The 24,565-nt window shown below is 46.3% G+C and overlaps 1 protein-coding gene across 1 annotated transcript in view; it reads left to right on the top strand.

The window, feature by feature from the left end:
* The window catches only part of LCA5 (lebercilin LCA5), a 920,045-nt gene that overhangs the window by 226,471 nt on the left and 669,009 nt on the right, over nt 1–24,565 (top strand). Inside the window, exon 4 of the mRNA XM_044073710.1 lies at nt 5,959–6,055. Within this exon, the coding sequence (XP_043929645.1) occupies nt 5,959–6,055 (97 nt within the window). The remainder of the gene's footprint in view (nt 1–5,958; nt 6,056–24,565) is intronic.

The raw sequence follows: 24,565 nt of genomic DNA, 5'->3' as shown, positions 1-24,565 counted from the left end.
CACGTGACTAGGCTTCAGCGGGATCTAGTAGAAGAGTACTCTGGGTCTCCCCCGGAGTCCATGTCGGCCGAGGACAAACTAACTTTCTCGGCTCGCATGGCCACTCTAAAATCGATATCCAACACATCTATGCGGCTTCTCTCCCATGCCACGGAGGGGGCAGCTAGAGCCAGTGGATCCGGCATTGCCTTATGGCGTCACTCCTGGCTCCGACTTTGCGGAACCCTTCAAGGCGTCCTTCGCGAATGCTCCCTTTGACGGTTCTACGCTGTTTGGCAAGACCGTCCGCGATACGCTGCTCCAGAGCGAGAAAGACGGGAAGACGCTGTCTGCTGTCAGAATCCGCTTCTTGGCTCCTCAAAGGTAGTTTTCCAGGAACCAGAGAGGACAAAAGATGTGGTTCCGGAAATCTCAGCAGTCCCGTTGCGCTCCGGGCCCTTCGTCCTTCAGAGGCAAGGGAAGACCATGTGGATGCCAGCCCAGAGGCAGAGGGGGCCGAAGAATTTCGGGTCGAGGGAACCTTTTTCCGACCGACCCGCGCAGCAACCCTGAGGGGTTTGCCCAACTGCTCCTCTCTGGAGGCAGGCGGGGGGGGGTGTTTTTCGGAACACCTAGCACATTGGGAGTCATCACGACAGATTGCTGGGTGCTCCAAATAATATCCAGAGGTTACTCTATCCCCTTCATAAATCTTCTCCCTCAGTTGAGGCGCCTCCCCAATGTTCCACCCAGTCAGAGGGAGGCGGTGACTTTAGAAAAAGAGCCATCCAGCATGTCCCCCCACGCCAATTCGGGTCGGGCAATTACTCCAGGTTCTTTTTGGTGCCAAAAAAAGACGGGGGACTTGAGACCAATTCTCGACCTGTCTGCATTGCACCTGTTCATTGCCAAAGAGAAATTCCGGATGGCCACTCTTCAATCTATTCTCCCCCTTCTGCAGGAGAATGACTGGATGTGCTCCATAGACCTCAAGGATGTGTACTACCACAGTCTCATGGACAGGTGATCCAGGAGGTTTCTCCGCTTTTGGTTGGGGGCCAGTCATTATCAGTTCAGGATCCTCCCTTTTGGCCTCGCCACAGCCCCCAGGGTGTTCACCAAGGTTATGGCAGTTGTAGCGGCCCACCTGAGGCTTCAGGGAATACAGGTCTTCCCTTACCTGGACGACTGGCTCCTCGCCGCCCCCTCCAGGCATTTACTATGCTCAGCCAGGGATTGCTTCCTGCTCTTGGCCCACCAGTTGGGGATCACTATAAATTACAAAAAAATCGTCCCTTCAACCTGTTCAGGTCCAGGACTTCATAGGGGCCAGAATAGACACACTTCAGTCCAAGGCCTTCTTGACATCAGACAGACTCTGCAACTTACTCCACGTCTTAGCACTTCTACAATCTCCGGCCCCACCAGCGGAATTAGTCCTGAGAGCCCTAGGGTCCATGGCAGCAGCTATCAACCTTTCACCCCTAGCCTGCTTGAACATGAGGGTTCTTCAATGGACCTTACAGGTCCAGTGGTCCATCCTTCGACATCCGTTGGACTCCCCGATTCCCCTCAGCAGAGTCTGCAGGGACTCCCTACTTTGGTGGCTCCATTGCCGAGAGCTTCGGGAAGAGCAGCCATTTTTGATGCCTCAACCCCAAGCCACAGTGACCATGGACGCTTCTCGCGTGGGGTGGGGGTGGGGGCATTGCATGGGCAGAACCATCCAAGGCATGTGGACTCTGAGACCGTTCTGCATATCAATGTTCTGGAGATGAGGGCAGTGCTTCTAGCATTGCAAGCTCTCCATGCCCTTCTTCCTCTGGGGACTATTGCAATTCAGACAGACAACATGTCAGTGGTCTGGTACATCAAAAAACAGGGGGGGGGGGACCAGGTCTCATCCTCTTTGCCGAGAGGCCATGAGAGTTTGGGAGTGGGCAATATCCACTAGCCGTTTTCTGCTAGAAACGCACATTCTGGGTCGGTCCAACATTTTAGCGGACAAGCTGAGTCTAAATATCCTCTCGCCTTATGAGTGGTCTCTGAACCCCTTAGTAGTGAAACAGATCTTCCTCAAATGGGGTCAACCTTGCTGCGATCTCTTCACATCGCTTTCGAATGCAAAGTGCAGTGAGTTTTTCGCTCTAATTCCCCCGCCGGGGGAGAGCCCCAGAGACGCTTTAGTTCATGCTTGGCCATCCGGTCTTCTTTATCCTTATCCTCCTCTCCCATTAATGACAAAATTCTTACAGAAAGCTCGTCGGTTGGGGAGCAAGGTTATCTTCATAGCCCTATTCTGGCCTCGTCAAACCTGGTTCCCATACCTATGGTCTCATCTCATAGCTCCTCTTTGGATCTTGGATCCCATTCCGGATCTGATCTCTTATCCTTAGGGATTGAAAACTCCGAATCTGGACGACCTAAAGCTGTCGGCTTGTTTGATCCAGTTCCATTAGTGGCTAGGGCTCCCGGTATCTTGTCCGCAGTTAAATCCATCCAGGTGGCGGCGCATAAGTGTTCTACCAGGAAGGTCTACAATAGTAAATGGAAACGTGTTTCCATCTGAGCCTGGCGTAGGAATTTGGACGCTTTTACGACCCCCATTCCAGCAGTACTTGAATTTCTATCTCACATTTTTCATCAAGGGGCCAGTTCTTCTACTGTGAAGGTTCAAATGGAGGCCATTTCCCACTTCCACACTGGGGACAATCTTGGTCCCCTAGCTTCCACTAAGATCTGTAAGATTTTCTTAAAGGGCACCTTTCTTTTAAGACCTCCTGTCAAGAACGCGGTTCCTCCATGGGACCTAACCTTAGTTCTTCAGGCTCTAACTGGTCCACCCTTTGAACCTGCAGCTTCTGTCGACTTAAAGTTCTTGTCTTGGAAAACGGCCTTCTTAATTGCTATTACCTCAGATAGAAGGGTATCTGAGCTTCAGGCCCTTTGTGCTAAACCCCGTATCTTGTTTTCCATAAGGACAGAGTATCTCTCAGGACTAATCCTTCCTTCTTACCTAATGTGGCTTCCGAGGCTAACATCAACCAATCCATTAATCTGCCTGTTTTCTTCCCTAACTATCAGAACAAGGGGGAGTACAGACTACATTCATTAGATGTGCATAGACAATTGCGCTTTTACTTGCACAGAACAGCTGCCTCTCGCAAGTCGGAGCAGCTCTCTGTTTCCTTTGCCAAGCCATTCTTGGGTAAACCAGCAATGAAGGTGACTCTAGCTAGATGGATATCTCACTGCATTTTGCTCACATGCAAAATTTCTGGTCGGCCGGAGCCCTTGTGGGAGGGGGGGGTTCATGCTCATTTTACCCATTCTATGGCTACCTCTGCTGCGTTTTGGTCAAGAGTTCCCTTGCATGACATCTGTTCTGCGGCTACTTGGGGCTTCTTCTCATACCTTTATTTTGCATTATAAATTAGATCTGATATCCAGAGGGAGGGCGGCCTTTGGCTCTGCAGTGCTCGGAATATTCTTCCTTGAGGACCTCCCAAGTTTTTTGGTAGCTGGGGACTCTGTCCCACAGGTTGCTGATCAAATGAAGTTAACTACTTCAGATAAAGAAGTTATGTACACACCATAATGTTCCATTTGAGTAGGTAACTTCATTTGTCAGCAACCAACCCTCCCCTTCTTCCCCCTAACCTGGCTTTCGTTACCTGAATGATATAATGATTCAGTCCTGGTATGCATCAGGTTAGGATGTTCAGGTATTGTTTGTCTTGGTGTTGTCTGGTAATTAGGCAAACTCGATCTGAGGACTGGAGGGAGGTAGCAGGGTATTATGGGTAAGGGGGAGGAGCTTGGAGCTCAGATCTCTAGCTTGGAAAGCTGCCGGCTCGGATCCAGGACGGATCCGATACCCACAGGTTGCTGACAAATGAAGTTACCTACTCAGGTGGAACGTTATGGTGAGTACATAACTTCTTTTTCAAATCTCTCTTTCTACCTCTGTTCAAAATTGTACATAAGTATTATTTTTTGTTTTCCTGTTAAATCTTATTATCACATAAAGATTCCATGTATTAAGTCTTTTTTTCCATGTTCTCCAAGGAAATTTTCTATTGAGAAAATAGTCTCAAATATGTTACAAAATGTCTCTGTTAATAAGAGTAAATGCTCTTACCTCATATGCTTTTACACCCAGAAGAGCTATTAAATTGTCCCACATTTCATACCTGTCCATTTCTTTGAAATCTTTACTTTGAATCCTTACCATGCACTTCCATGTTTCATTTTTTTCTGCCTTCATTTCTGCTACTCCTTTTTTTCCCTTCTTTTATTTTCTCTGCATATGTTTTTTTTTTCAACGCGCCATTATTGTCCAGGATTGTCTCTGCATCCCCCATTTTGTATTTTCTGCATTTGGTCCCCCCAGGAAACATCTCCTTCGTTTTCTGGCTGATTCTGCACCATTTCTTTAAGTAAGTCATCCGACAACCCTCCCGAGTAGCATGTTGTAATTATCATCATTTGCTGACTCATCTCCATCAAATAGGTATCTTTAAAACATTTCCACAGAATCCTGCATACATTCCCCTGTCTCTATATATTTGCTTTCTCCTTCATTTCTTTCACTACCACATCGTGTCCTTCTCTCTCCCTCTATCTCCGGGCTGCCTCTGTGCCTGGAACAGGAAGTGCTCCTCCAAAGTGGGTTCCATTCACAACAATGATGAGTAGACGTTCCCCAATGCCCTGGCCAGATTTCCCCAAGTAGTAGAAAAGAGGCCACTTACCTAGTGGGACTAACCCAGTCAGGGATGGATGGATAGATAGACAGACATAAATAAATCTTCCATTCCCCTTTACCTGATCTACCATAAAGACACAGTGTCCCTCTGAACTTAACCCTTCATTCCCAAGATTGCTTGGGAAAGCAATTTGAGCAAGCCATTTCATTTGCTTCTCTTCTCTCCAAACCATCCCAACAATGGAGAATATATTCTTTATACCATAGCTATATGTACACAACTGAGACATCTCCACAAAACAAAATCTTTCAGAAAAGATGGTTAACTATTCATATCTTTCACTTTTAACAAACTAGGAAGAAATGTTTCTAAAGTATCTTTGTCTAGGTGGTTATTGTGTTTTTCTTGCATATACTTCATGGAACAAATCATTAGCATTCAAATCAAAGGCTAATTCTACCAGATGTCTTACTATTTCCACAGCCTTTTTCAGAAATTACACTATGAATGAAATTTGTGCTGCAACAACTTGGTTTTTACCAAAGCTATAAACTGGACATAATCTCTAGGTCCAGGGCTTCTTTCACAGCCACAGTCCTTAGAGATAGCCTGTCATGATACCAACCAGATTCTCATGTAGCTTGGAATTCTAACGTATCTGTTGGATTGTAAAGGCCAGATAAATAGGATAAGGAAGCTATGTACTTCCATAATGCTGGATCCTTTCATTCTGTCTGTCTGATTCATCATCCCACCCTCCACCCCTTTAATCCAAACTGTCCTTCTTCTCGAGTTCCTGAGACTGTCCTGAATCACTTCTCTCATATCTCCTATACTCCTTCAAATTAGTAGTCCTCTGCCATTAGGCATCAAATTCAATCTGAGGGGAGTTGATATGTGGGGATTTGGGGAGGAAAAAATCTTAAGTTTGAGGCTGGAGCAGTAACAAGGCTGGTTGTATCCAACAAGTGGCTTGATAATCTGGCAGTCATATCAGACAGACCATGATGAAAGGATCCAGCGTTATGGTAATTACATAACTTCCATTTATCAGTTGTGACTGAGAAATGGATATAGAAACATGTCTGTCTTTTTATTTATTTTATTTTTTTTTTTTTAAGGCTCATTGCTTGCCTTTCTTAATGAGATATTTGTCATATGTGTCTTCATACAAGGCTGTACATTGAATTTGAGGGCATGTTTTTTATGAAAAGAAATAACTGTAAGTGCTTGAAAAATAAAGCAAGCTTATTACATTGTCTGCTTACAGGAAAGAGAGCGAGAACTGGATGTAAGGAATATATATGCCATTCGTATGTCAAAGCTACCTCTTGTAAAAGACGTAGAAGGTGTGTCAAGAAAGAAAGGTAACATTTAGCAGTTTAGTTGTATTACTGAGTTTTTATTGTAGTATGTGTGATTTTCTTTCTTCTACCCTGGAAAACCTTTCTTAAAGCAGATGATGTACTTCGTGTTTCACTGTTGCAGTCATTACATTTGGGTTATCCTGCTGGCAGGTTGCCCTCAGTCAGCCTGAATACCAAAGTCTTGGGTCCTGCATCGGTTGCTGTCACCTCTTCCCTGATGTCAGGTCGTCAGGGGTATAAAAGATCCAGCCGACACTATTTTCTTCCGTCTTTCTTGCCGCGCAGTGCTCGAAGCAGAAGCAGTTCGCAACTGCCGGTCGGCCAACTCCTGAGATTTTCGTGTTCGAGTTTCAGATCTGAAGTCTTCATTAAAAGCTAAGTACCCCATTTGGGAAACTTTGTTCTTGCTCCAGACCGATGTCAGAAAAAGTTAATAACTGTATTTCTTGCGGGAAGCAAATACCTTTATAAGAACTTTCACTCTTACTGTATTCCTTGCCTAGGCCCTGACCACGACGTTTCTAGTTGTCGGTTTTGTGCTAGATTTAACCAACGCACTATTAAACGTTGATATGATTTTGCATTAAGCTATTTTGGGCAAAGATTTAATTAAACAATGCTGTCAGATAGCTATCCGACTACCGGAGTTCACAAAAAACGCAAAGAAAAAGACATGCAATCGAGGTCCAAAACCGACCACGCTTCTCTTAAGCAAGTCGCCGGTTCTCAGTGAGGTGCTTTCACAGCCCCTGACGCCTGCTACTTTAGAGTCTCAGGCTGCTACCGACTCCCACGTGAAGTCGGCCAGGCCACTGGAAACTCAAGGTATTGGACCCTCGGAGATTGTTCCCTCGCAGGCATCGGCTTTTGAGGGTTTATTCAGACCTAAACAATTATATATTAAACCGATTTCAAAGGCAAAGACTAAAACACCTATAAAGGCAAAGAAACAAGTTCACCAGTCACATGGACAGGCCTCCATGCCCAAAAAACAGATGCTCAAAATGGCCGAAGACTTAATTACCTTGATCAGGGGTTCCCATCCCCCTCCTGATAAGAGGCCTAGGCAAGAGACAGACTGAATCTTCAGATCAGGTTTCCATTTCTTCTGACTCCTCTTCTGATCAGGAATATTCTCTTCCCCCCTATGAGGATTCTGATGCTGAAGAATCAATTCCTTCACCTTCTCCTCCTGAGGACTACTCTTTTGGGGAAACCTTGCATACCATGAGGGCACACTTCCACTGGGAGAGCCAAGATTGAGGCTCAGAGACTTCCTTTTACTACCTCAGCACAGGCCTCTAGCTATTCCACCTGTGTTAGATATTGTAGATGATGTGTTTTCAGAGTCTAGTCTGACCCCCGACTCCTTACCTCCAGCTTCTGTTAAGCTGGACAGATACTACAGGGTCCCTGACTCAATTTATTTTCAAAAACCCTACTGCAGACCCAGAAACTATTTCGAAGAGTCCCAAAGGGGTCAAGGCTTCCACTGCAAAAAACCCTACCCCCTCTGACAGGGATTCTAGGGCACTGGATAGATGGGGAAAAAAGATTTACACATCTGCTACTTTAGCTATAAGGGCCTTAAATTGCCAGTTTCATATGTTCAAATATCAGCAATATATCATGACACTGCTTAAACAGAAAATGATGGTAAATTCCGAATGTGCAGAAAACAAAGAAATGCAGGATTTATTGCATGCAGCTGAACGAGATGGAAAGCATATTTTGCAATGTGGTTTTGATTCCTTGGAGACCTCCTGCAGGGCCGCTGTTATAGGTTCTGTCATTAGGAGGCATGCTTGGTTAAAGGAACAAAACCTGCCTGATCATGTTAAAGCAAAATTATTAGATGCTCCATTACAACATGATACCTTGTTTGGTGTTAAGGCAGAAGAGGTGTTGAAGAAAATGGAGGACAAAGCTAAATCTATGCAAACGGTCAAGGATTTCTTACAGGTACAGCTACCTAGATCTAGCAGACACTGGCCTACAAAGAATTGGTCCTTTCCAGTCTCAGACAGACCTCAAAGGGGCAGATCCAGACACCCTAGAGGCAGATCACAGCCGCAAGGTTCCTACAGGTCTAAGCAATGGGGTGCTTCTACCTCCAAAGGTGGAGAAGGCAAGTCACAACCATACAGAAAACAGTCCTAATGACTTCCCCCTGCCTGCACCAAGCACTTATCTTCTGGCAGCACCCTTAGGGGGAAAAACTAGCACTTTTTTCTCAAAATTGGCACATTATAACCCAGGACAAATGGGTTCTAGACATAGTGTCACAAGGCTACAAGTTTCACTTCCATACCCTGCCAAGGGCAAACGGTTGGCCAGACCTGCCAAAAAATCAATGGGCAGAGGCTCAAAAACAAGTCGTAGCGCTCATGGACATGAGGGCTATACAGCAAGTGCCACAGCAAGAGTAGGGACAAGGATTTTACTCAGGACTGTTCTTGGTACCCAGAAAGGACAAAGCATGGAGACCAATACTGGACCTATCTATTCTAAACACTTTCCTGGATATACCAAAATTCAAGATGTTGACCTTGCAACTGCTTCTGCCCATGCTGGGCAGCAAGGCTTGGCTCGTGACTTTAGACCTAAAAGATGCATACCTGCATGTCCCAAGTAGACAATCATGCAGAAGATACCTCAGATTCAAGGCTGGCTCAAAGCATTACCAATTCTCTGCACTGCCCTTTGGCTTATCTGCTGCGCCCAGGGTCTTCACAAAGTGCCTGGCACCAGTAATTGCTTACTGCAGACAAAGAGGAATACAAATATATCCTTACTTGGATGACTGCCTCATCTACTTTAGCATCTGACGTTTGTGAAAAGACTTTTAACACGCCTAGGGTACGCAGTCAACAAAAATAAATCAAAACTCGTACCCTCTCAAGAGATAATATTCCTGGGTGCAAGCTTAAATACAACTGCCCAGATGGCTTATCTCACTCCAGACAAACAAAGACAACTGGCTACCTATTTCAAGGGAATGGCAACAAAGGCCCAGTTATCTGCAAGAAAAATTCTGCAGGCTTTGGGCTTTATGGCATCCTGCATCTTACTATTTCCATATGCAAGACTGCATATGAGGAAAATTCATTGGTGCCTAAAAAGTGTCTGGACACAACATTGCCACCGCCTGGAAACAATGATTACTCTCATTCCCTGCCTGCAACAGGAGTTTTGATGGGCAAAGGCTTGTCACCAAAACAAGAGACAGCCATTCTCACTACCCCCAGCCAGGCAGAGCCTAACAACGGATGCTTCAGATTATGCCTGGGGGGGCACACATGGCAGGAAGAGGCATTCAGGGCACCTGGTCCACAAACCAAAAGCATCTACATATCAATCAAAAAGAGATGCTAGCTGTTCAAAATGCCCTGACAGCCTTCAAGGACCTACTTCATCCGGGACAACTACTGATAGACAGACAACACTACGGTCATGTGGTACATAAACAAGCAGGGGGGCACTCATTCTTACCCCCTTTGCAGACAAGCCATGGCTTTATGGGACACAGCATTGACTTGCCAAGTCCATCTACAAGCACAGTTCCTGCCAGGAAAGGAAAATACTCTGGCAGACGAACTAAGCAGAAACCTCATGGATCCCCACGAGTGGTGCCTGGATCCACAAGTGTTCAGCATGATAACAAAGAAATGGGGACACTCGGACATAGATCTGTTTGCCTCCCCTCACAACAATCAACTAAAAAGATTCTGCACAAGGACCTATCACAGACAAGCTTTGAAAGGGGACGCCTTATCTTTCAACTGGACAAAAACCTATCAGTATATGCCTTTCATCCACTGCCTCTCCTCCCCAAGGTACTCCTGAAGGTCAGACAGGAGAAATCAAAAATGATTCTGATTGCCCCTGACTGGCCATGCCAGTACTGGTATCCGAGCTTAAGGAACTTCTCCCAATGCCCATCCTGGACCTTACCTCAAATACCTCATCTACTGTCCCAGCAAAACAATCAGATTCTGCACAGCCAACTCAGGACCCTAAACCTGGCAGCATGGCGGATAATGTAGCCATACAAACCACAGCTCTCAGTAAAGCTGTGATGGATGTCATTTTAGAAGCCAGAAGGCCTAGTACTAGAAAATCCTATGCTGGGAAATGGAAGGGATTTTGCGCTTGGAACCAAGCTCAAGGAACTGATACAGCTGTCCCAAATATTCCTCAGATTTTGCAATACTTAACTGAGATGCTGGACAAAGGCTTATCTTTTTCATCAGTTAAAATCCATGCCTCTGCCATTTCGGCTCATTACAATACAGAGCCACCACCCTTTTCTCATCCTTTATTAAGGCAGTACCTCAGAGGAGCCAAAAACTTAAGGCCTCCAAGGAGAACGCCAATACCTGCATGGGACCTCAACTATGTCTTGGAAAAACTCACCTTACCTCCTTTTGAGCCAGCTGCTACTGCAGATGTAAAGTTCTTATCTTGGAAAACAGCTCTGCTCCTAGCAATAACTTCTGCAAGACCTGTTTCAGAGCTACAGGCTCTCATGGCTGTGGAACCCTTTATTATTTTTTATCCAGACAGGGTCTCTCTGAGAACAAACCCTTCATTTATGTCTAAGGTGGTATCCAGTGTAGCCCTTAACCAAACTATTCATTTACCAACTTTTTATCCAAATCCACAGAACAAGGGGGAGAAAATTCTGCATTCTTTGGACGTACACAGGCAACTTAGATTCTACTTGGACAAAACTAAAGTTTTCAGAAAGGCAGAACAATTACTAGTGGCATATGCCGCAGTATCACAAGGAAAGGCTATCTCCAAGCAGACTATTTCAAAGTGGATAGGTCACTGCATTCGTTTCTGCTACTCACAGCATGGCAAACCAGTGTCTAAGGGCATTAGGCCACATTCAACCAGAGCTGCAGCCACTTCTGCAGCTTTTCTCAGGGGAGTACCAACCAAAGACATTTTAGAGGCTGCTACTTGGAGTTCAGTACATACCTGTACAAAACATTACAGACTGCCTCTTTACTCTAAATCCAGGGCAGGCTTTTCCACTGCAGTTTTGCAGGGCCTCATAGCCGCTCCTAATACTGTTTAGCTCCAGCCCCCCCCCAACCATAGCTTTGGGACTCAACCCAAATGTAATGACTGCAACAGTGAAACACGAAGAACATAGTACAGTTGTGTACACTTACCATAAATGTAGATGTTCGAGTGTATTCACTGTTACAGTCCAGGTTACCCACCCGCCACCCCCCTTATTTTTGCTGGAACATATCTTTACTTCTCTAATCTATACAACCTAGATGTTCATCGTGTTACCCTGCTGCAGTCATCACACTTGGGTTATCCTGCCATCAGGCGGTCCCGCAGTCGGCCCGAATTCCAAAGTCTTGGTCCGGCTTCGGTTGCTGTCGCTTCTTCCCTAACGTCAGTGCGCCAGGGATATATAAGAGGCATCCAACGCCATTTTCTTCAGTCTTTTTTGCCGCGTGGTGCCCGAAGCAGAAGCAGTTCGCAAATGCCGGTCGGTCGACACCTGAGATTTTTGATTTGAATTTCAGTCCGAAGTCTTCAATAAAGCGAAGTACCCCGTTGGGGAACATTTTCTTGCCTCAGTCCGATGTCAGAAAAAGTTAACAGTTGCATTTCTTGTGGGAAGCAAATACCTCATAAGGACTTCCATTCCTATTGTATTCCTTGCCTAGGCCCAGACCACGACGTCACAGGTTGTCGGTTTTGCGCTAGGTTTAATAAACGCACTATCAAACGAAGTTTTGACTTCGCACGGCATTACTATGGTAGGAAATTTAATTATATCATGCCGTTGGAGCAGCCGACGACCACAATTCATAAAAAACGCAAGGATAAGGACAGGCAGCCTAGGAATAAGCCAGACCTCGAGGCCTCAGCTGGGCCTGTCGCCGGTTCTCTGGTTTTCAGTGAGGCGCCTACGCAGCCCCTGACGACCGCAGACCTGGAACCCCCGACAGCTGCCGACTCCCAAGCGGAGTCTCCTAGGCTGACGCAGCCATCTACCGACACCGGAGCAGAATTAAACACCGGTGCAGAGGAAACACCTTCGGTTGCAGAAGGTGTCTTCAGACCGACTACACTCACCATTAAATCTTTTGCTAAGCTTAAATCTCCTTTAAAACCTAAGAAATCTGTTCATCACTCTACAGGTCAAGGCCCCATGCCTAAGAAACAGATGCTTAAGATGGCTGAAGATTTAATTATCCTTATCAGGGGTTCCCATCCCCCTCCTGATAAGACCAAGACCAAGAGGAGGATTATGCATCCTCTGACCAGGTTTCTCTCTCCTCAAATTCTTCTGAGGAACAGGATTACACTTTTCCACCTTACGAGGATTCTGATGCTGAAGACTCTATTCCCTCAGCATCTCCCCCTGAAGACTACTCCTTTGGGGAAACATTACATACCATGAGGGAACATTTCCACTGGGAAGGACAGGATTACTCAAATTTTAAGAAAAGGCTCTGAGAGTTCCTTTTATTACCCCAGCACAGACCTCTTGCTATCCCTCCTGTTTTACATATTGTGGATAATGTCTACTTGGAGTCTAGTTTAAATCCAGACTCTCTACCTCCTGCTCCAGCCAAACCAGACAGATACTACAGAGTACCTGACTCACACAAATTTCTTTATAAAGGCCCTATAGCTGACCCAGAAACCATATCCCAGGGTCCTAAGGGAGCAAAAGCTTCTATGGCTAAAAATCCTGTGCCCTCTGAAAGAGATTCCAGAGCCCTAGATAGATGGGGAAAGAAAATATACACCTCTGCAACTCTGGCTATGAGAGCATTAAATTGCCAGTTTCACATGTTGAAATATCAACAATTCCTGATGTCTCAGTTAAAACAAAAAATGAGCACACATTCAGAACAGCCTGAATTCAAGGAAATGCAGGATCTGTTGCACGCAGCTGAACAGGTGGGCAAGCATACTTTCACTGCGGATTTGATTAATTGGAAGCTTCCTGTAGAGCAGCTGTTACTGGCTCTGTCATCCGTAGACATGCTTGGTTAAAAGAGCAAACCCTCCCTGACCATGTTAAAGCAAAATTATTAGATGCACCTTTACAACAAGATGTATTATTTGGTGTCAAAGCAGAAGAGGTTTTAAAGAAAATGGAGGATAAGGCTAAATCTATGCAAACGGTCAAGGATTTCTTGCAGGTACAACCCCCTCGCTTCAGCAGAAATTGGCCAACAAAAAATTGGTCCTTTCCAGCTTCAGACAGATCACAGAGGGGCAAATACAGATGCCCAAGGGGCAGAGGTCAGTCATATGGCCCTTACAACCCTCGCCAATGGGGTTCTGCTACCCAGAAAGGAGAAGACAGGCCCCAAGCTAGCAGAAGACAGACACAATGACTCTATCCTCAAACTACCAAGCAAATCTCTCCTGGCAACATCCTTGGGAGGAAAACTAGCATTTTTGCAGACAACTGGCACATCATCACAAAAGACAAATGGGTTCTAAACATTGTCTCTCAAGGATACAGATTCCATTTTCATACCTTACCAAGGATCAAAGGAATGCCAAACCTGCCACCAAATCAATGGGCAGAGGCACAAAAACAAATTACAACTCTCATGAACATGAGAGCCATTCAGCAGGTACCTACACAGGAGCAAGGACAAGGATTTTACTCAAGACTCTTCCTAGTTCCAAGAAAGGACAAAGCATGGAGACTCATTCTGGATCTTTCAACTGAACACCTATCTGCAAGTGCCAAAATTCAAGATGCTAACACTACAGCAGCTTCTTCCCATGTTGGGCAAGAATGCTTGGCTAGTCACCTTGGACCTCAAGGAGGCATACCTGCATGTCCCTATCAGATAAAATTGCAGAAGATACCTCCACTTCATTGCAGGTTCAACACATTGTCAATTCTCTGCACTGCCCTTTGGCTTATCTACTGTGCCCAGGGTCTTCACAAAATGCCTGGCACCAGTCATTGCATACTGCAGACAAAGAGGAATTCAAATATACCCAGACCTGGACGACTGTCTTATTCAAGCAGAAAGCAAGGACATCCTTTTACAGCATCTGGCATTTGTCAAACACCTTCTAAGTTGCCTAGGGTACACAGTAAACGAAAAGAAATCAAAACTAGTGCCCTCACAAAACATAATATTCCTGGGTGCCAGCTTGAATACAACGGCCTAGATGGCTTATCTCACGCCAGACAAACAACAACAGCTGTTTCAATATTTCAAAATAATGGCAACAAAGACCCAATTCCCTGCAAGAAAAATTCTGCAGGCCTTGGGATTCATGGCATCTTGCATACTACTAATACCATTTGCAAAACTGCATATGAGGAAATTACAATGGTACCTGAAAAGTGTATGGACTCAGCACAGCCACAGCTTGGAAACAATGATTCCACTCATTCCCTGCCTTCAAAAGGAGTTTCTATGGTGGGCACAGGCATGTCACCTCAACAAGGGTCAGCCTTTCACCTTACCCACAGCCCGGCAAACTATGACAACAGATGCATCGGACTATGCCTGGGGGGAGTACACATGGCAGGACAGTGCATTCAGGGCAAATGGACTACAGATCAGAGAGACCTGCATATCAATCAAAAAGAAATGCAAGCAGTGAAGAATGCCCTAACAGCTTTCAAGGACCTTCTACACCCGGAACAACTACTAATAAGGACAGACAACACCACAGTTATGTGGTACTTAAACAAGCAAGGGGGCACACATTCTTACCCTCTATGCAGGCAAGCAATGACCTTGTGGAACATTGCACTGTCTTACCAAGTTCAATTACAAGCACAATTCCTACCAGGAAAGAAAAACACAGACGACCTAAGCAGAAACATCATGGATCCACACGAATGGAAATTAGATCCACAAGTATTTGCAATGATAGCTCAAAAATGGGGACGCCCAGACATAGATCTGTTTGCAAGCCCCCACAACCACCAACTGCTAAAATTTTGAACAAGGGCCTTCCATCCACTAGCTTGGAAAGTGGACGCCCTCTCATTCAGTTGGAAAACATTAACAGTGTATGCCTTCCCCCCACTGCCTCTTCTAGCAAAGGTACTGCTGAAAGTCAGACGAGAGAGGCTACAAATGATTCTCGTTGCACCAGACTGGCCACGCCAACATTGGTATCCAATTTTAAGGAACAAGGCCCAGGGCCCACCATGGATTTTGCCACAAATTCCTCACCTGCTCACCCAGCGAGACAATCTGATTCTACGCAGCCAGCTCAATATTTTAAACCTGGCTGCATGGCAAATTACCTAAACAACCAGCCAACACCTTTATCTAAAGCTATTATGGATGTCATTCTGGAGGCCAGGAGGCCCAGCACCAGGAAAACCTACTCAGACAAATGGAAAAGATTTTGCACCTGGAACCAGGCTAAAGGCCTAAATCCCCTGGAGCCAAACATTCCACAGATTCTACAATATTTAACTGAGATGTTACACAAAGGATTTTCCTTTTCATCTATTAAGATCCACGCCTCAGCAATTTCAGCTCATTACAACACAGATCCTCCTTTATTTTCACATCCACTCCTAAGACAGTACCTCAGAGGGGCTAAGAACTTAGGACCGCCAAGGAGAGCTCCAACACCTACTTGGGATCTCAACTTTGTCCTGGAAAAGCTTGCACTGCCGCCCTTTGAACCAGCTTTTTCAACTGATTTAAATTTTCTTTTTTGGAAAACAGCCCTACTACTAGCAATAACCTCAGCTAGAAGAGTCTCAGAGCTACAGGCACTAATGGCAGTGGAACCTTTCCTCATTTTTCATCAAGACAGAGTTTCTCTATGAACTAATCCTTCCTTTATGCCAAAGGTGGTATCCAGTGTGGCCCTAAACCAAACCATTCACTTGTCCACCTTCTTCCCAAATCCCCAGAACAAAGGAGAAAGACTTCTGCACTCTTTGGACATTCACAGGCAATTACGTTACTACTTGGATAAAACTAAGGCTTTCAGAAAAACTGACCAGCTCTTTGTAGCCTATGCTACAGGATCACAAGGAAAAGCTATCTCAAAACAGACTATTTCTAAATGGATAGGACATTGCATACGTTTCTGCTACACACATCATGGGAAACCAGTACCTGCTAACATTAGGTCCCACTCCACCAGGGCTACAGCTACATCAGCAGCCTTTCTCAGGGGAGTGCCAACCAAAGATATTCTGGAAGCTGCTACTTGGAGTTCAGTGCACACCTTCACTAAACACTATCACTTACCTCTTTAAGACTATAGCTGATTTTGCCACTGCAGTTTTGCAGGGCCTACTAGCTTCTTCTAACCCTGTTTGACTCCACCTCCCCTCCTTAGCTTTGGGATTCAACCCAAGTGTGATGACTGCAGCAGGGTAACACGATGAACATAGTACAGTTTTGTGCCTACCATAAATTGCTTGTGCCGAAGGGTTTTGTTTAATTTTTATATAGCCATATGTATATATATATATATATATATATATATATATATCTATATATATATATATATATATATATATATATATCTATATATATATATATAAATATACATACATTTTTGCCTACCTTTTGGGGGCACCTGACATCTGGGGCAAGAAAAACTGAAGAAAATGGCGTTGTGGATGCCTCTTGTATACCCCTGGCGCACTGACGTCACGGAAGAAGTGACAGCAACCGACGCCGGACCAATACTTTGGAATTTGGGCCGACTGCGGGACCGCCTGATGGCAGGATAACCCAAGTGTGATGACTGCAGCAGGGTGAACACTCTAACATCTACATTTATGGTAGGTACAAAACTGTACTGTGGTGTATTTGCTTATAGAAGAAGGAAATCTTATTTTGGTGGATGTATGTTTTATTTACATATTTTTAGCCTACCCTTCTGGGGGCACCTGACATCTGGGGCAAGAAAAACTGAAGAAAATGGCGTCAGCTGCATCTTTTATACCCCTGACGACTTGACGTCAGGGAGGAGGCGACAGCAACCGACGCAGGACCCAAGACTTTGGAATTCAGGCCGACTGAGGGCAACCTGCCAGCAGGATAACCCAAATGTAATGACTGCAGCAGTGATTACACTTGAACATCTACATTTATGGTAAGTGTACACAACTGTACTTTCTTCGTGTTTCACTGTTGCAGTCATCACACTTGGGTTATCTGCCTGCAGATAGCCCTCAGTCGGTCCGAATACCAGAGTCTTGGGATTTCTGCGTCAGATGCTGACCATGATGTCAGGTCATCGGGGGTATAAAACATGCAGCCAATGCCAGTACATCAGCTGCTATTGTTGAGTGGAGACCGAAGCAGAAGCAGTTTGCAAGTGCCGGTCGGCAGCACCCTGAAATTTTCGTTATTCGAGTTTCAAGCCTGAAGTCTTCTGAAGCCAAGTACCCTGTTGGGGATCCTCTTTTCTTGCTCTAACCGATGTCAGAAAAAGTTAACAATTGTCTTGCCCGTGGAAAGCAAATACCTCTCGGAGATTTTCATTCTTACTGCGTCACCTGTTTAGGCCCAGACCATGCCGTTCCTTGCTGTCAGTTTTATGCCCTGTTCAATGCCCGAACTATTAGTCGTCGGGCTATTTTTGTCGCTAAATTGTTTTGCTCTCGTTCGCCGTATTCTGAAATGGCTTTGATAAGCCATCCGACTACCGATCTTTTGAAAAATCATAAGGATAAAGGCATAGGTCCAGAACTGATGGCAATAGGTCCAAAACTGCCGGCGATACTTCCATTAAGCTAATCTCCAGTCTGCCGGTACACAGTGAGGTGCTTTTGCAGCCCCTGATACCCACTTCTACAGATTTGCAGGGCTGTACTGAGACCCATTCGGAGTCCAGTATGCCGAGAGATGCTTCTTCGACTATGGAACCTGCGGATGTCTCTACCTTGGATGGGTCTGGAGCCTCTGTGCAGGCACTGGCTTCTGAGGGTGTATTCAGACCTTCCGATGTTCGTATTAAACCGACTACTTCGTTTCTGACTAAAACTACCGAATTCCTCAGGCCCAGAGTTCGCACTACACCTAAGAAACGGACAACTAAAGCGCATTCTCAAGCTCCCATGCCACAGAAACAAATGCTTAGAATGGCTGAAGACCTTGTTACTTTAATCAGGGGAAGCTGGCCTTCCCCTTCTAAAAGACAGAATTGATTTTCCTTCTGATTGTACAGATCATGAGTCCTATGACTCTGACCCCTCTGATTACCAGGACATACCCTTGGCATTACCTATGAGGATTCAGATGCAGAGGATTCCATTCCCTCTGCCTCCCCCCAGAGGACTTTTCTTTCTGTGAAACCCTGCATACCCTCAGAGAGCATTTCCTCTGGGAGTGCCAGGATTACCCACAGTCCAGAAAAGAGACTCAGGGAATTTTTAATCTTTCCTTCGCACAGGCCCCTAACTATTCCTCCTGTTCTGGAAATTGTAGATGATGTCTTCATGGAATCCAATCTTACCCCAGATACTTTGCCACCAGCTCCTAGAAAGCCTAACAGGTGCAACAGATTACCTGACTCTCACAAATTACTTTTCAAAAGTCCCACTGCGGATCCAGAAACCATTTCCCAGGGACCTAAAGGTGTTAAGGCTACTACAGCCAAAAACCCAACCCCTCCGGACAGGGATTCTAGAGCTTTAGACAGATGGGGGAAGAAGGTGTATACCTCTGCAACTCTTGCCATCAGGGCTTTAAATTGCCAGTTTCACATCTTGAAGTACCAGCAGGATATTATGGAACTAATTAAACAAAAAATGATGTTGATCCCTGATTGTGCAGAAAATAAAGATTTACAAGAGTTAATGCATTCTGCAAACCAAGTTGGAAAACATACTTTGCAGTGTGGTTTTGATGCCTTAGAAGCATCTTGCAGGGCTGCTGTCACTGGGTCTGTTCTGAGAAGGCATGCTTGGCTGAAGGAACAAATCTTGCCAGACCATGTCAAAGCAAAACTACTAGATGCTCCATTACACCAAGAATGTTTGTTTGGCACAAAAGCAGAAGAAGTTCTTAAAAAGATGGAGGAAAAAGCTAAATCTATGCAAACTGTTACAGATTCCGTACAGGTACAGCCACCTAGATTCAGTAGGTATTGGCCTTCTAAGAACTGGTCCTTTTCAGTCACTCCTAGACCTTCTCAGTCCAAACCCAGGGGCAACAGACCACCAAGACTACAGTCTCAGGGTATGCACAGATCTAAACAATGAAGTGCTCCCACCTCAAAAACAGGGAGTGGTAAGTCACCCTCTTATGGAAAAAGTTCACAATGACTTGTCCTTCATCCTTCCCAGCTGTGCCCAAGTACTTGCACACCTAGGAGGAAAAGTCGCCCCGCATGCAAAAAACTGGGAGTACATTACCCAGGACAGATGGGTCTTAAACATTGTATCCCAGGGATACAGATTCTACTTCCACTCACTGCCAACCCCAAGCGGATTGCCAGACCTTCCCCCAAACCAGTGGGTAGAGGCCCAAAAGCAAGTACTTTCTCTACTCAGTATCAGGGATATTCAGCTTGTTTCAATAGAGCAAAGGGGACAGGGTTTCTACTCCAGACTGTTTCTGGTGCCCAGAAAAGAAAACTCTTGGCTCCCTGTCCTGGATCTGTCAATTCTCAACACCTTCCTAGTGGTACCAAACTTCAAAATGCTTACAGTCCAACAGCTGCTTCCTATGCTAGTCAAGGACTCCTGGTTAGTCACCCTAGACTTAAAAGAAGCTTATCTGCACATCCTTATAAGGGAATCTTGCAGGAAATATCTACGTTTCAGGGCAGGCTCTGTGCACTATCAGTTCTCTGCACTTCCTTTTGGCTTATCTACTGCACCCAGGGTATTCACAAAGTGCCTGGCTCCAGCCGTTGCATACTGCAGCCAGAGAAAAATTCAAATTTATCCATACTTGGATGGCTGCCTGATTCAGCGGACAGTCAGAAACTGCTACTATAGCACCTGACATTTGTAGAGAGACTCCTAACATCTCTGGGGTATACCATCAACGAAAAGAAATCACATCTGGTACCCAGCCAAAAAAATGTATTCCTGGGAGCAAGCCTGAACACAACTTCCCAGATGACATTCCTCGCTCTAGAAAAGCAGGTTTATTTGACAAATTACTTCAAACTACCGGCCACCCAAATCCAGCTATCTGCAAGGAAAATACTGCAAGCCCTATGTTTCAAGGCCTCATGCATTCTCCTAATTCCATATGCAAGAATGCGTATGAGGAAACTTCAATGGTACTTAAAAATTCTCTGGTATCAACATTTTCAGGACCTGGAAACAGTGAATGTTAAGTTGTCAATCTCACCTTCATTCTTGCTTGATGGGTTCGGAGCCGATCCTCGGCTCCGACTCGGCACTTGCTAAGCTCGAGAGTCACTTTTACCAGCTCGAGGCAGCCCCATATCCCATGATGCAAGGCGGTAAGTACTCAGATCTCGTTTGCCACTTCGCTGATGAGGTCCTCCTTTTACCAGCTCCTGGTAAGTGATTTGCTACTTTGCTATTTTAGCCCCTTTTAACAAAAAAACCCTTAATTGTTAGTTTTATATCAGTTTTAAACCTTTTCTGACAGAAAATTCTCTGTCTCCTCTTATTTTTTTAGTCAGACTTTCACCCATCCCACCCCCCCCCCCTGTTAGGGTGTGTGTGTGTGTTTACTAGTTATACCTTTTGGTATATTTAATTTAATTTCTTTGACTGGTGTGTGTGTCTGTGTGTTTTACACCATGTCTAAAGAAAGGGTCTCAGGCTTTAAGAAGTGTGACTCGTGCTGTCAGAAAATGTCTCTGACAGACGGTCACACTTCTTGCCTGTACTGTCTGGGGCCTCTTCACCTGCAGGACTCCTGTGCTATATGTCATTCTTTCAGCCAGAGATTCCTGCAGGAGAGAAGAAATAAGCTGATTTTGAGGGGCCTTCTTAAGCCGGAGGGCTCTCCGGCTAAGTCGGCTCCATCCAAGACTTCTAAGTCTTCCAAGGCCCAGGCTTCTGTGTCCAAGCCTGCGTCGCCCGACTCATTCTGAGTCGAGATCGGCTCCGGCTGGAGCCGATTCTGGGTTAACTAAACCTTCGGCACCGATGGCTATCTGTGCCGATTCTGGTTCGACCACTTCGGTGTCGGCTCCGATCGGTTCCGACCACCATGTGGCTCAGGCATCGGTGTTGGCTCCGATCGGCTCCGACACCGTTACTTTTGTGGCTGTATCGGCTCCGGCTGGAGCCGATGCATCGAAGCTGCCTGTCTGCTCCGATAAGTTGTCGGCTCCGACAGGTTCAATAGTTTCATCGGTTCCGATGGCTCCTTCAAGGAAGAGGTCTAGGTCTCCTTCCTTGGAGCCAATACTTCGCCCGCTTCACCTCTCCTCTCGAACGGAGCCATCGGAGCCGATCTTCAAGGTCATCCAGGCTTTCTGACCATGATTTAGAGAGAGTGGTCAGTAGATTACTTAAGTCACAGGCACTGGCCCAAATGTTACATAGTCCGTCTCAACAGACGGCTATTGGTCCACACCCCATTGCAGTTCCTCCTTCAACTCTACCCCAGAGCTTGGAGTTGGAGTCTTCGGGAATGGTTACTGCTACGGCTGAGGGACAGATACCCCTTCTGTTCCTTCAGCCTCTACTCTTATCTCCTCTTGAGACCTTCCTTAGAGGGATTCGTGGCCGGGCTTCCATGGTCTCCTCTGAGGGGTGAGTGGCATCGGACCCTTGTCCGAACCCGCTCTTCCCTTGGAGCCTCGGCCTTGGTGAGCTCTGCTCCGACATCTGCCTCGAGACTTCCCTTCGGTGGTCCCTGGAGTTCCTAGCTCTTGAACGGGTTCTCTCGGACCTTCCTGGGAGGAGCATTCGAGGTGATGAAGAGTGTGCTGGCCACGGGTATCAGCCAGCAGTCTGTTCCCTTAGCTCCTCCCTCTATAGTGCCTGTTGACATCTCTGCCACTTCTCTTGCTACAGGACCCAGAGATCCTCCGCCTCAGGTTTCCCCATTGGGAATATCCCCCTCTTCCGAGGATTCTCCTGATGTTTCGGGAGATCCTCCTAGGAAGAGGACCTGTAAGAGGAAACATGTAGACTCCCGAGTCTATCACTTCAGATACTGACTTAGATGAGTCAGAGGGATCCCCAAGATCCCCCTCTGAGGATGTCTCCTTCTCAGACATCCTAGAACTCCTTAGACAGAGGGGAAACTGGCCCACCAATAATCCCTCTGAGGATGAGTCAGTATACCTAGAGGCGTTTGGATCTCGGCCCTCCACCTCCTGGGTGTCTCCGCCTTTCGACCCCCTTATGCAGGTTATTGCCCGAAAGGCGTGGGCTGCTCCTGACACTGTAGAGCCAGTCCCTAGGAGGCCTTCAAAATTTATTACTGCCCCGTGTGATAAGCAGTTCCTCACTAAGGGTGTCCCCGCTGATGCCATGGTGGTGGCTGCTGCCACCAAGAAGGAACTTGCAGATCCTTCCGTACCTGTCCATCCTCCTAATAAGGACTCTAGGACCATGGATAGGTACGGTAAGCGGATGTTTTCCTCAGCGACCTTTGCTATGCGTTCGCTGAATTACCTACGTCACTTCACCAGACTCCAAAGGGATATCCTTAAGGAGCTAGGTGATGTCGTACAGGATCCTACAGCTGCAGGGGCTCAGGAAAAAATTGCTTCGCAGCTAGGAACCCTTAATTCCATTGCAAACTCCTCCATGCGGCTAATATCATATGCTGCTGATGGAGCGAGTAGGGCCGCAGGTACAGGTGTGGCTCTTAGATGCCAAGCCTGGATGCGGCTATGTGACTTTGCAGATCCCTTTAAGGCGTCCTTCACAAATTCTCCCTTTGATGGGTCAGCTTTGTTTGGCTCTCAAGTGAAGGAAACATTGACCAGGTGTGAGCAGGACGGCAAGACTCTTTCTGCCGTAGGAGTCCGTTTTTCCACCCCTTCTAGACCTTACCCCAAAGGACAGAAAGGTGGCAAAATGTGGTTCCATAAATCCCAAGGAGTCACGCCGATTCACGTGGTCAGTTTACCCCTAGAGGCAGAGGGGGTAACAACAACAGATGCCGCTCTAGAGGCAGAGGGGGTCCAAAAAACCAGGGAAACAGAGAGCCTCTCTCTGACAAGCCCTTTCAGCATCCCTGAGATGTTGCCCGGCTGTCCCTCCTTGGAGGCAGTCGGGGGAAGATTATCACTGTACCCAGAAGCCTGGCACTCCCTCACTCAAGACAGATGGGTACAGTCGATCATATCCAAGGGTTACATAATTCCTTTCGAGGAAAGTCCTTTCTACCCTCAAATTCCCTTCCAGATGTACCACCGGTCTAAGGGAAATTGCAGAGTTAGAAGTCTCAAAACTACTGCAAAAAGAGCCATTCAGCCAGTTACAACAGACCATTCAGAGCCGGAATCTACTCAAGGTTCTTTTGGTCCCCAAAAGACGGGAGACTGGAGACCAATATTGGATCTCAGCAGACTCAACAAGTCTGTGAGGAAGACAAGATTCGAATGGTCACTCTTCAGTCAATTCTGCCCTTCTTACAGAAGGACAACTGGATGTGCTCAATAGATCTTCAGGATGCGTACTATCACATCAAAATTCACAGACGCTCCAGGAGATTTCTCCGCTTTCGGCTGGGGTCCAGTCATTTCCAGTTCAGAGCCCTGCCCTTTGGTCTCACTACAGCCCCCAGAGTGTTCACCAAATGCATGACAGTGGTCACGGCTCACCTGAGACGTCAAGGATTCCAGGTGTTTCCGTATCTCGACGACTGGCTCCTTTCAGCCACCACCAGGCATCAGCTTATTCAAGCCAGGGATTACACAATAAAGCTTTGTACTCTTTTGGGCATCTCTATCAACTTCGAAAAGTCATCCTTATCGCCCTGCCAGTCTATTACTTTCATAGGCGCAAACTTAAACACTGTTCGGATGTCAGCTACCCTTACAGATCAAAGAGTTTCAGACATTCAAAGTCATGTCAAGATCATTCTAGCCAACAAGAAAGTACAGGCCAGAATGGTTCTAAAGGTATTAGGCCTCATGGCTGCGGCCATTACTCTTCTTCCCCTGGCTCGCTTCTACATGCGCCTTCTTCAGTGGATGCTGTTCACACAGTGGTCGTACCAACAACTTCCAATGCGTCACCAGATTCTGGTGACACAGACTTGCAAAGATCGTCTTGCGTGGTGGATCTCATCTCCCCAGGTTCACCAAGGCAGACACTTTGTACCCCCATCCCCGGTAGCCACTGTCACCACGGATGCCTCCCTGATCAGGTGGGGGGGTCATTATCAGGGCAGGATGGTTCATGGGACGTGGCAGCCGTTCGAGTACCACCTGCACATAAATGTCCTGGAGATGAGAGCAGTGCTTTTAACGTTGCAAGCCCTCAACGACTTTCTTCCCGTAGGGACAATTGCAGTCCACACAGACAACATGTCTGTAGTTTGGTATATCAACAAACAGGGCGGAACCAAGTCCTACCCCTTGTGTCGAGAAGCTCAGACT

Source organism: Protopterus annectens, chromosome 1.part1 (genome assembly GCF_019279795.1).
Source record: "Protopterus annectens isolate FY-2018-M chromosome 1.part1, PAN1.0, whole genome shotgun sequence".
NCBI classification, from domain to species: Eukaryota; Metazoa; Chordata; order Ceratodontiformes; family Protopteridae; genus Protopterus; species Protopterus annectens.
This window is presented reverse-complemented; position numbering and strand designations above follow the sequence as displayed.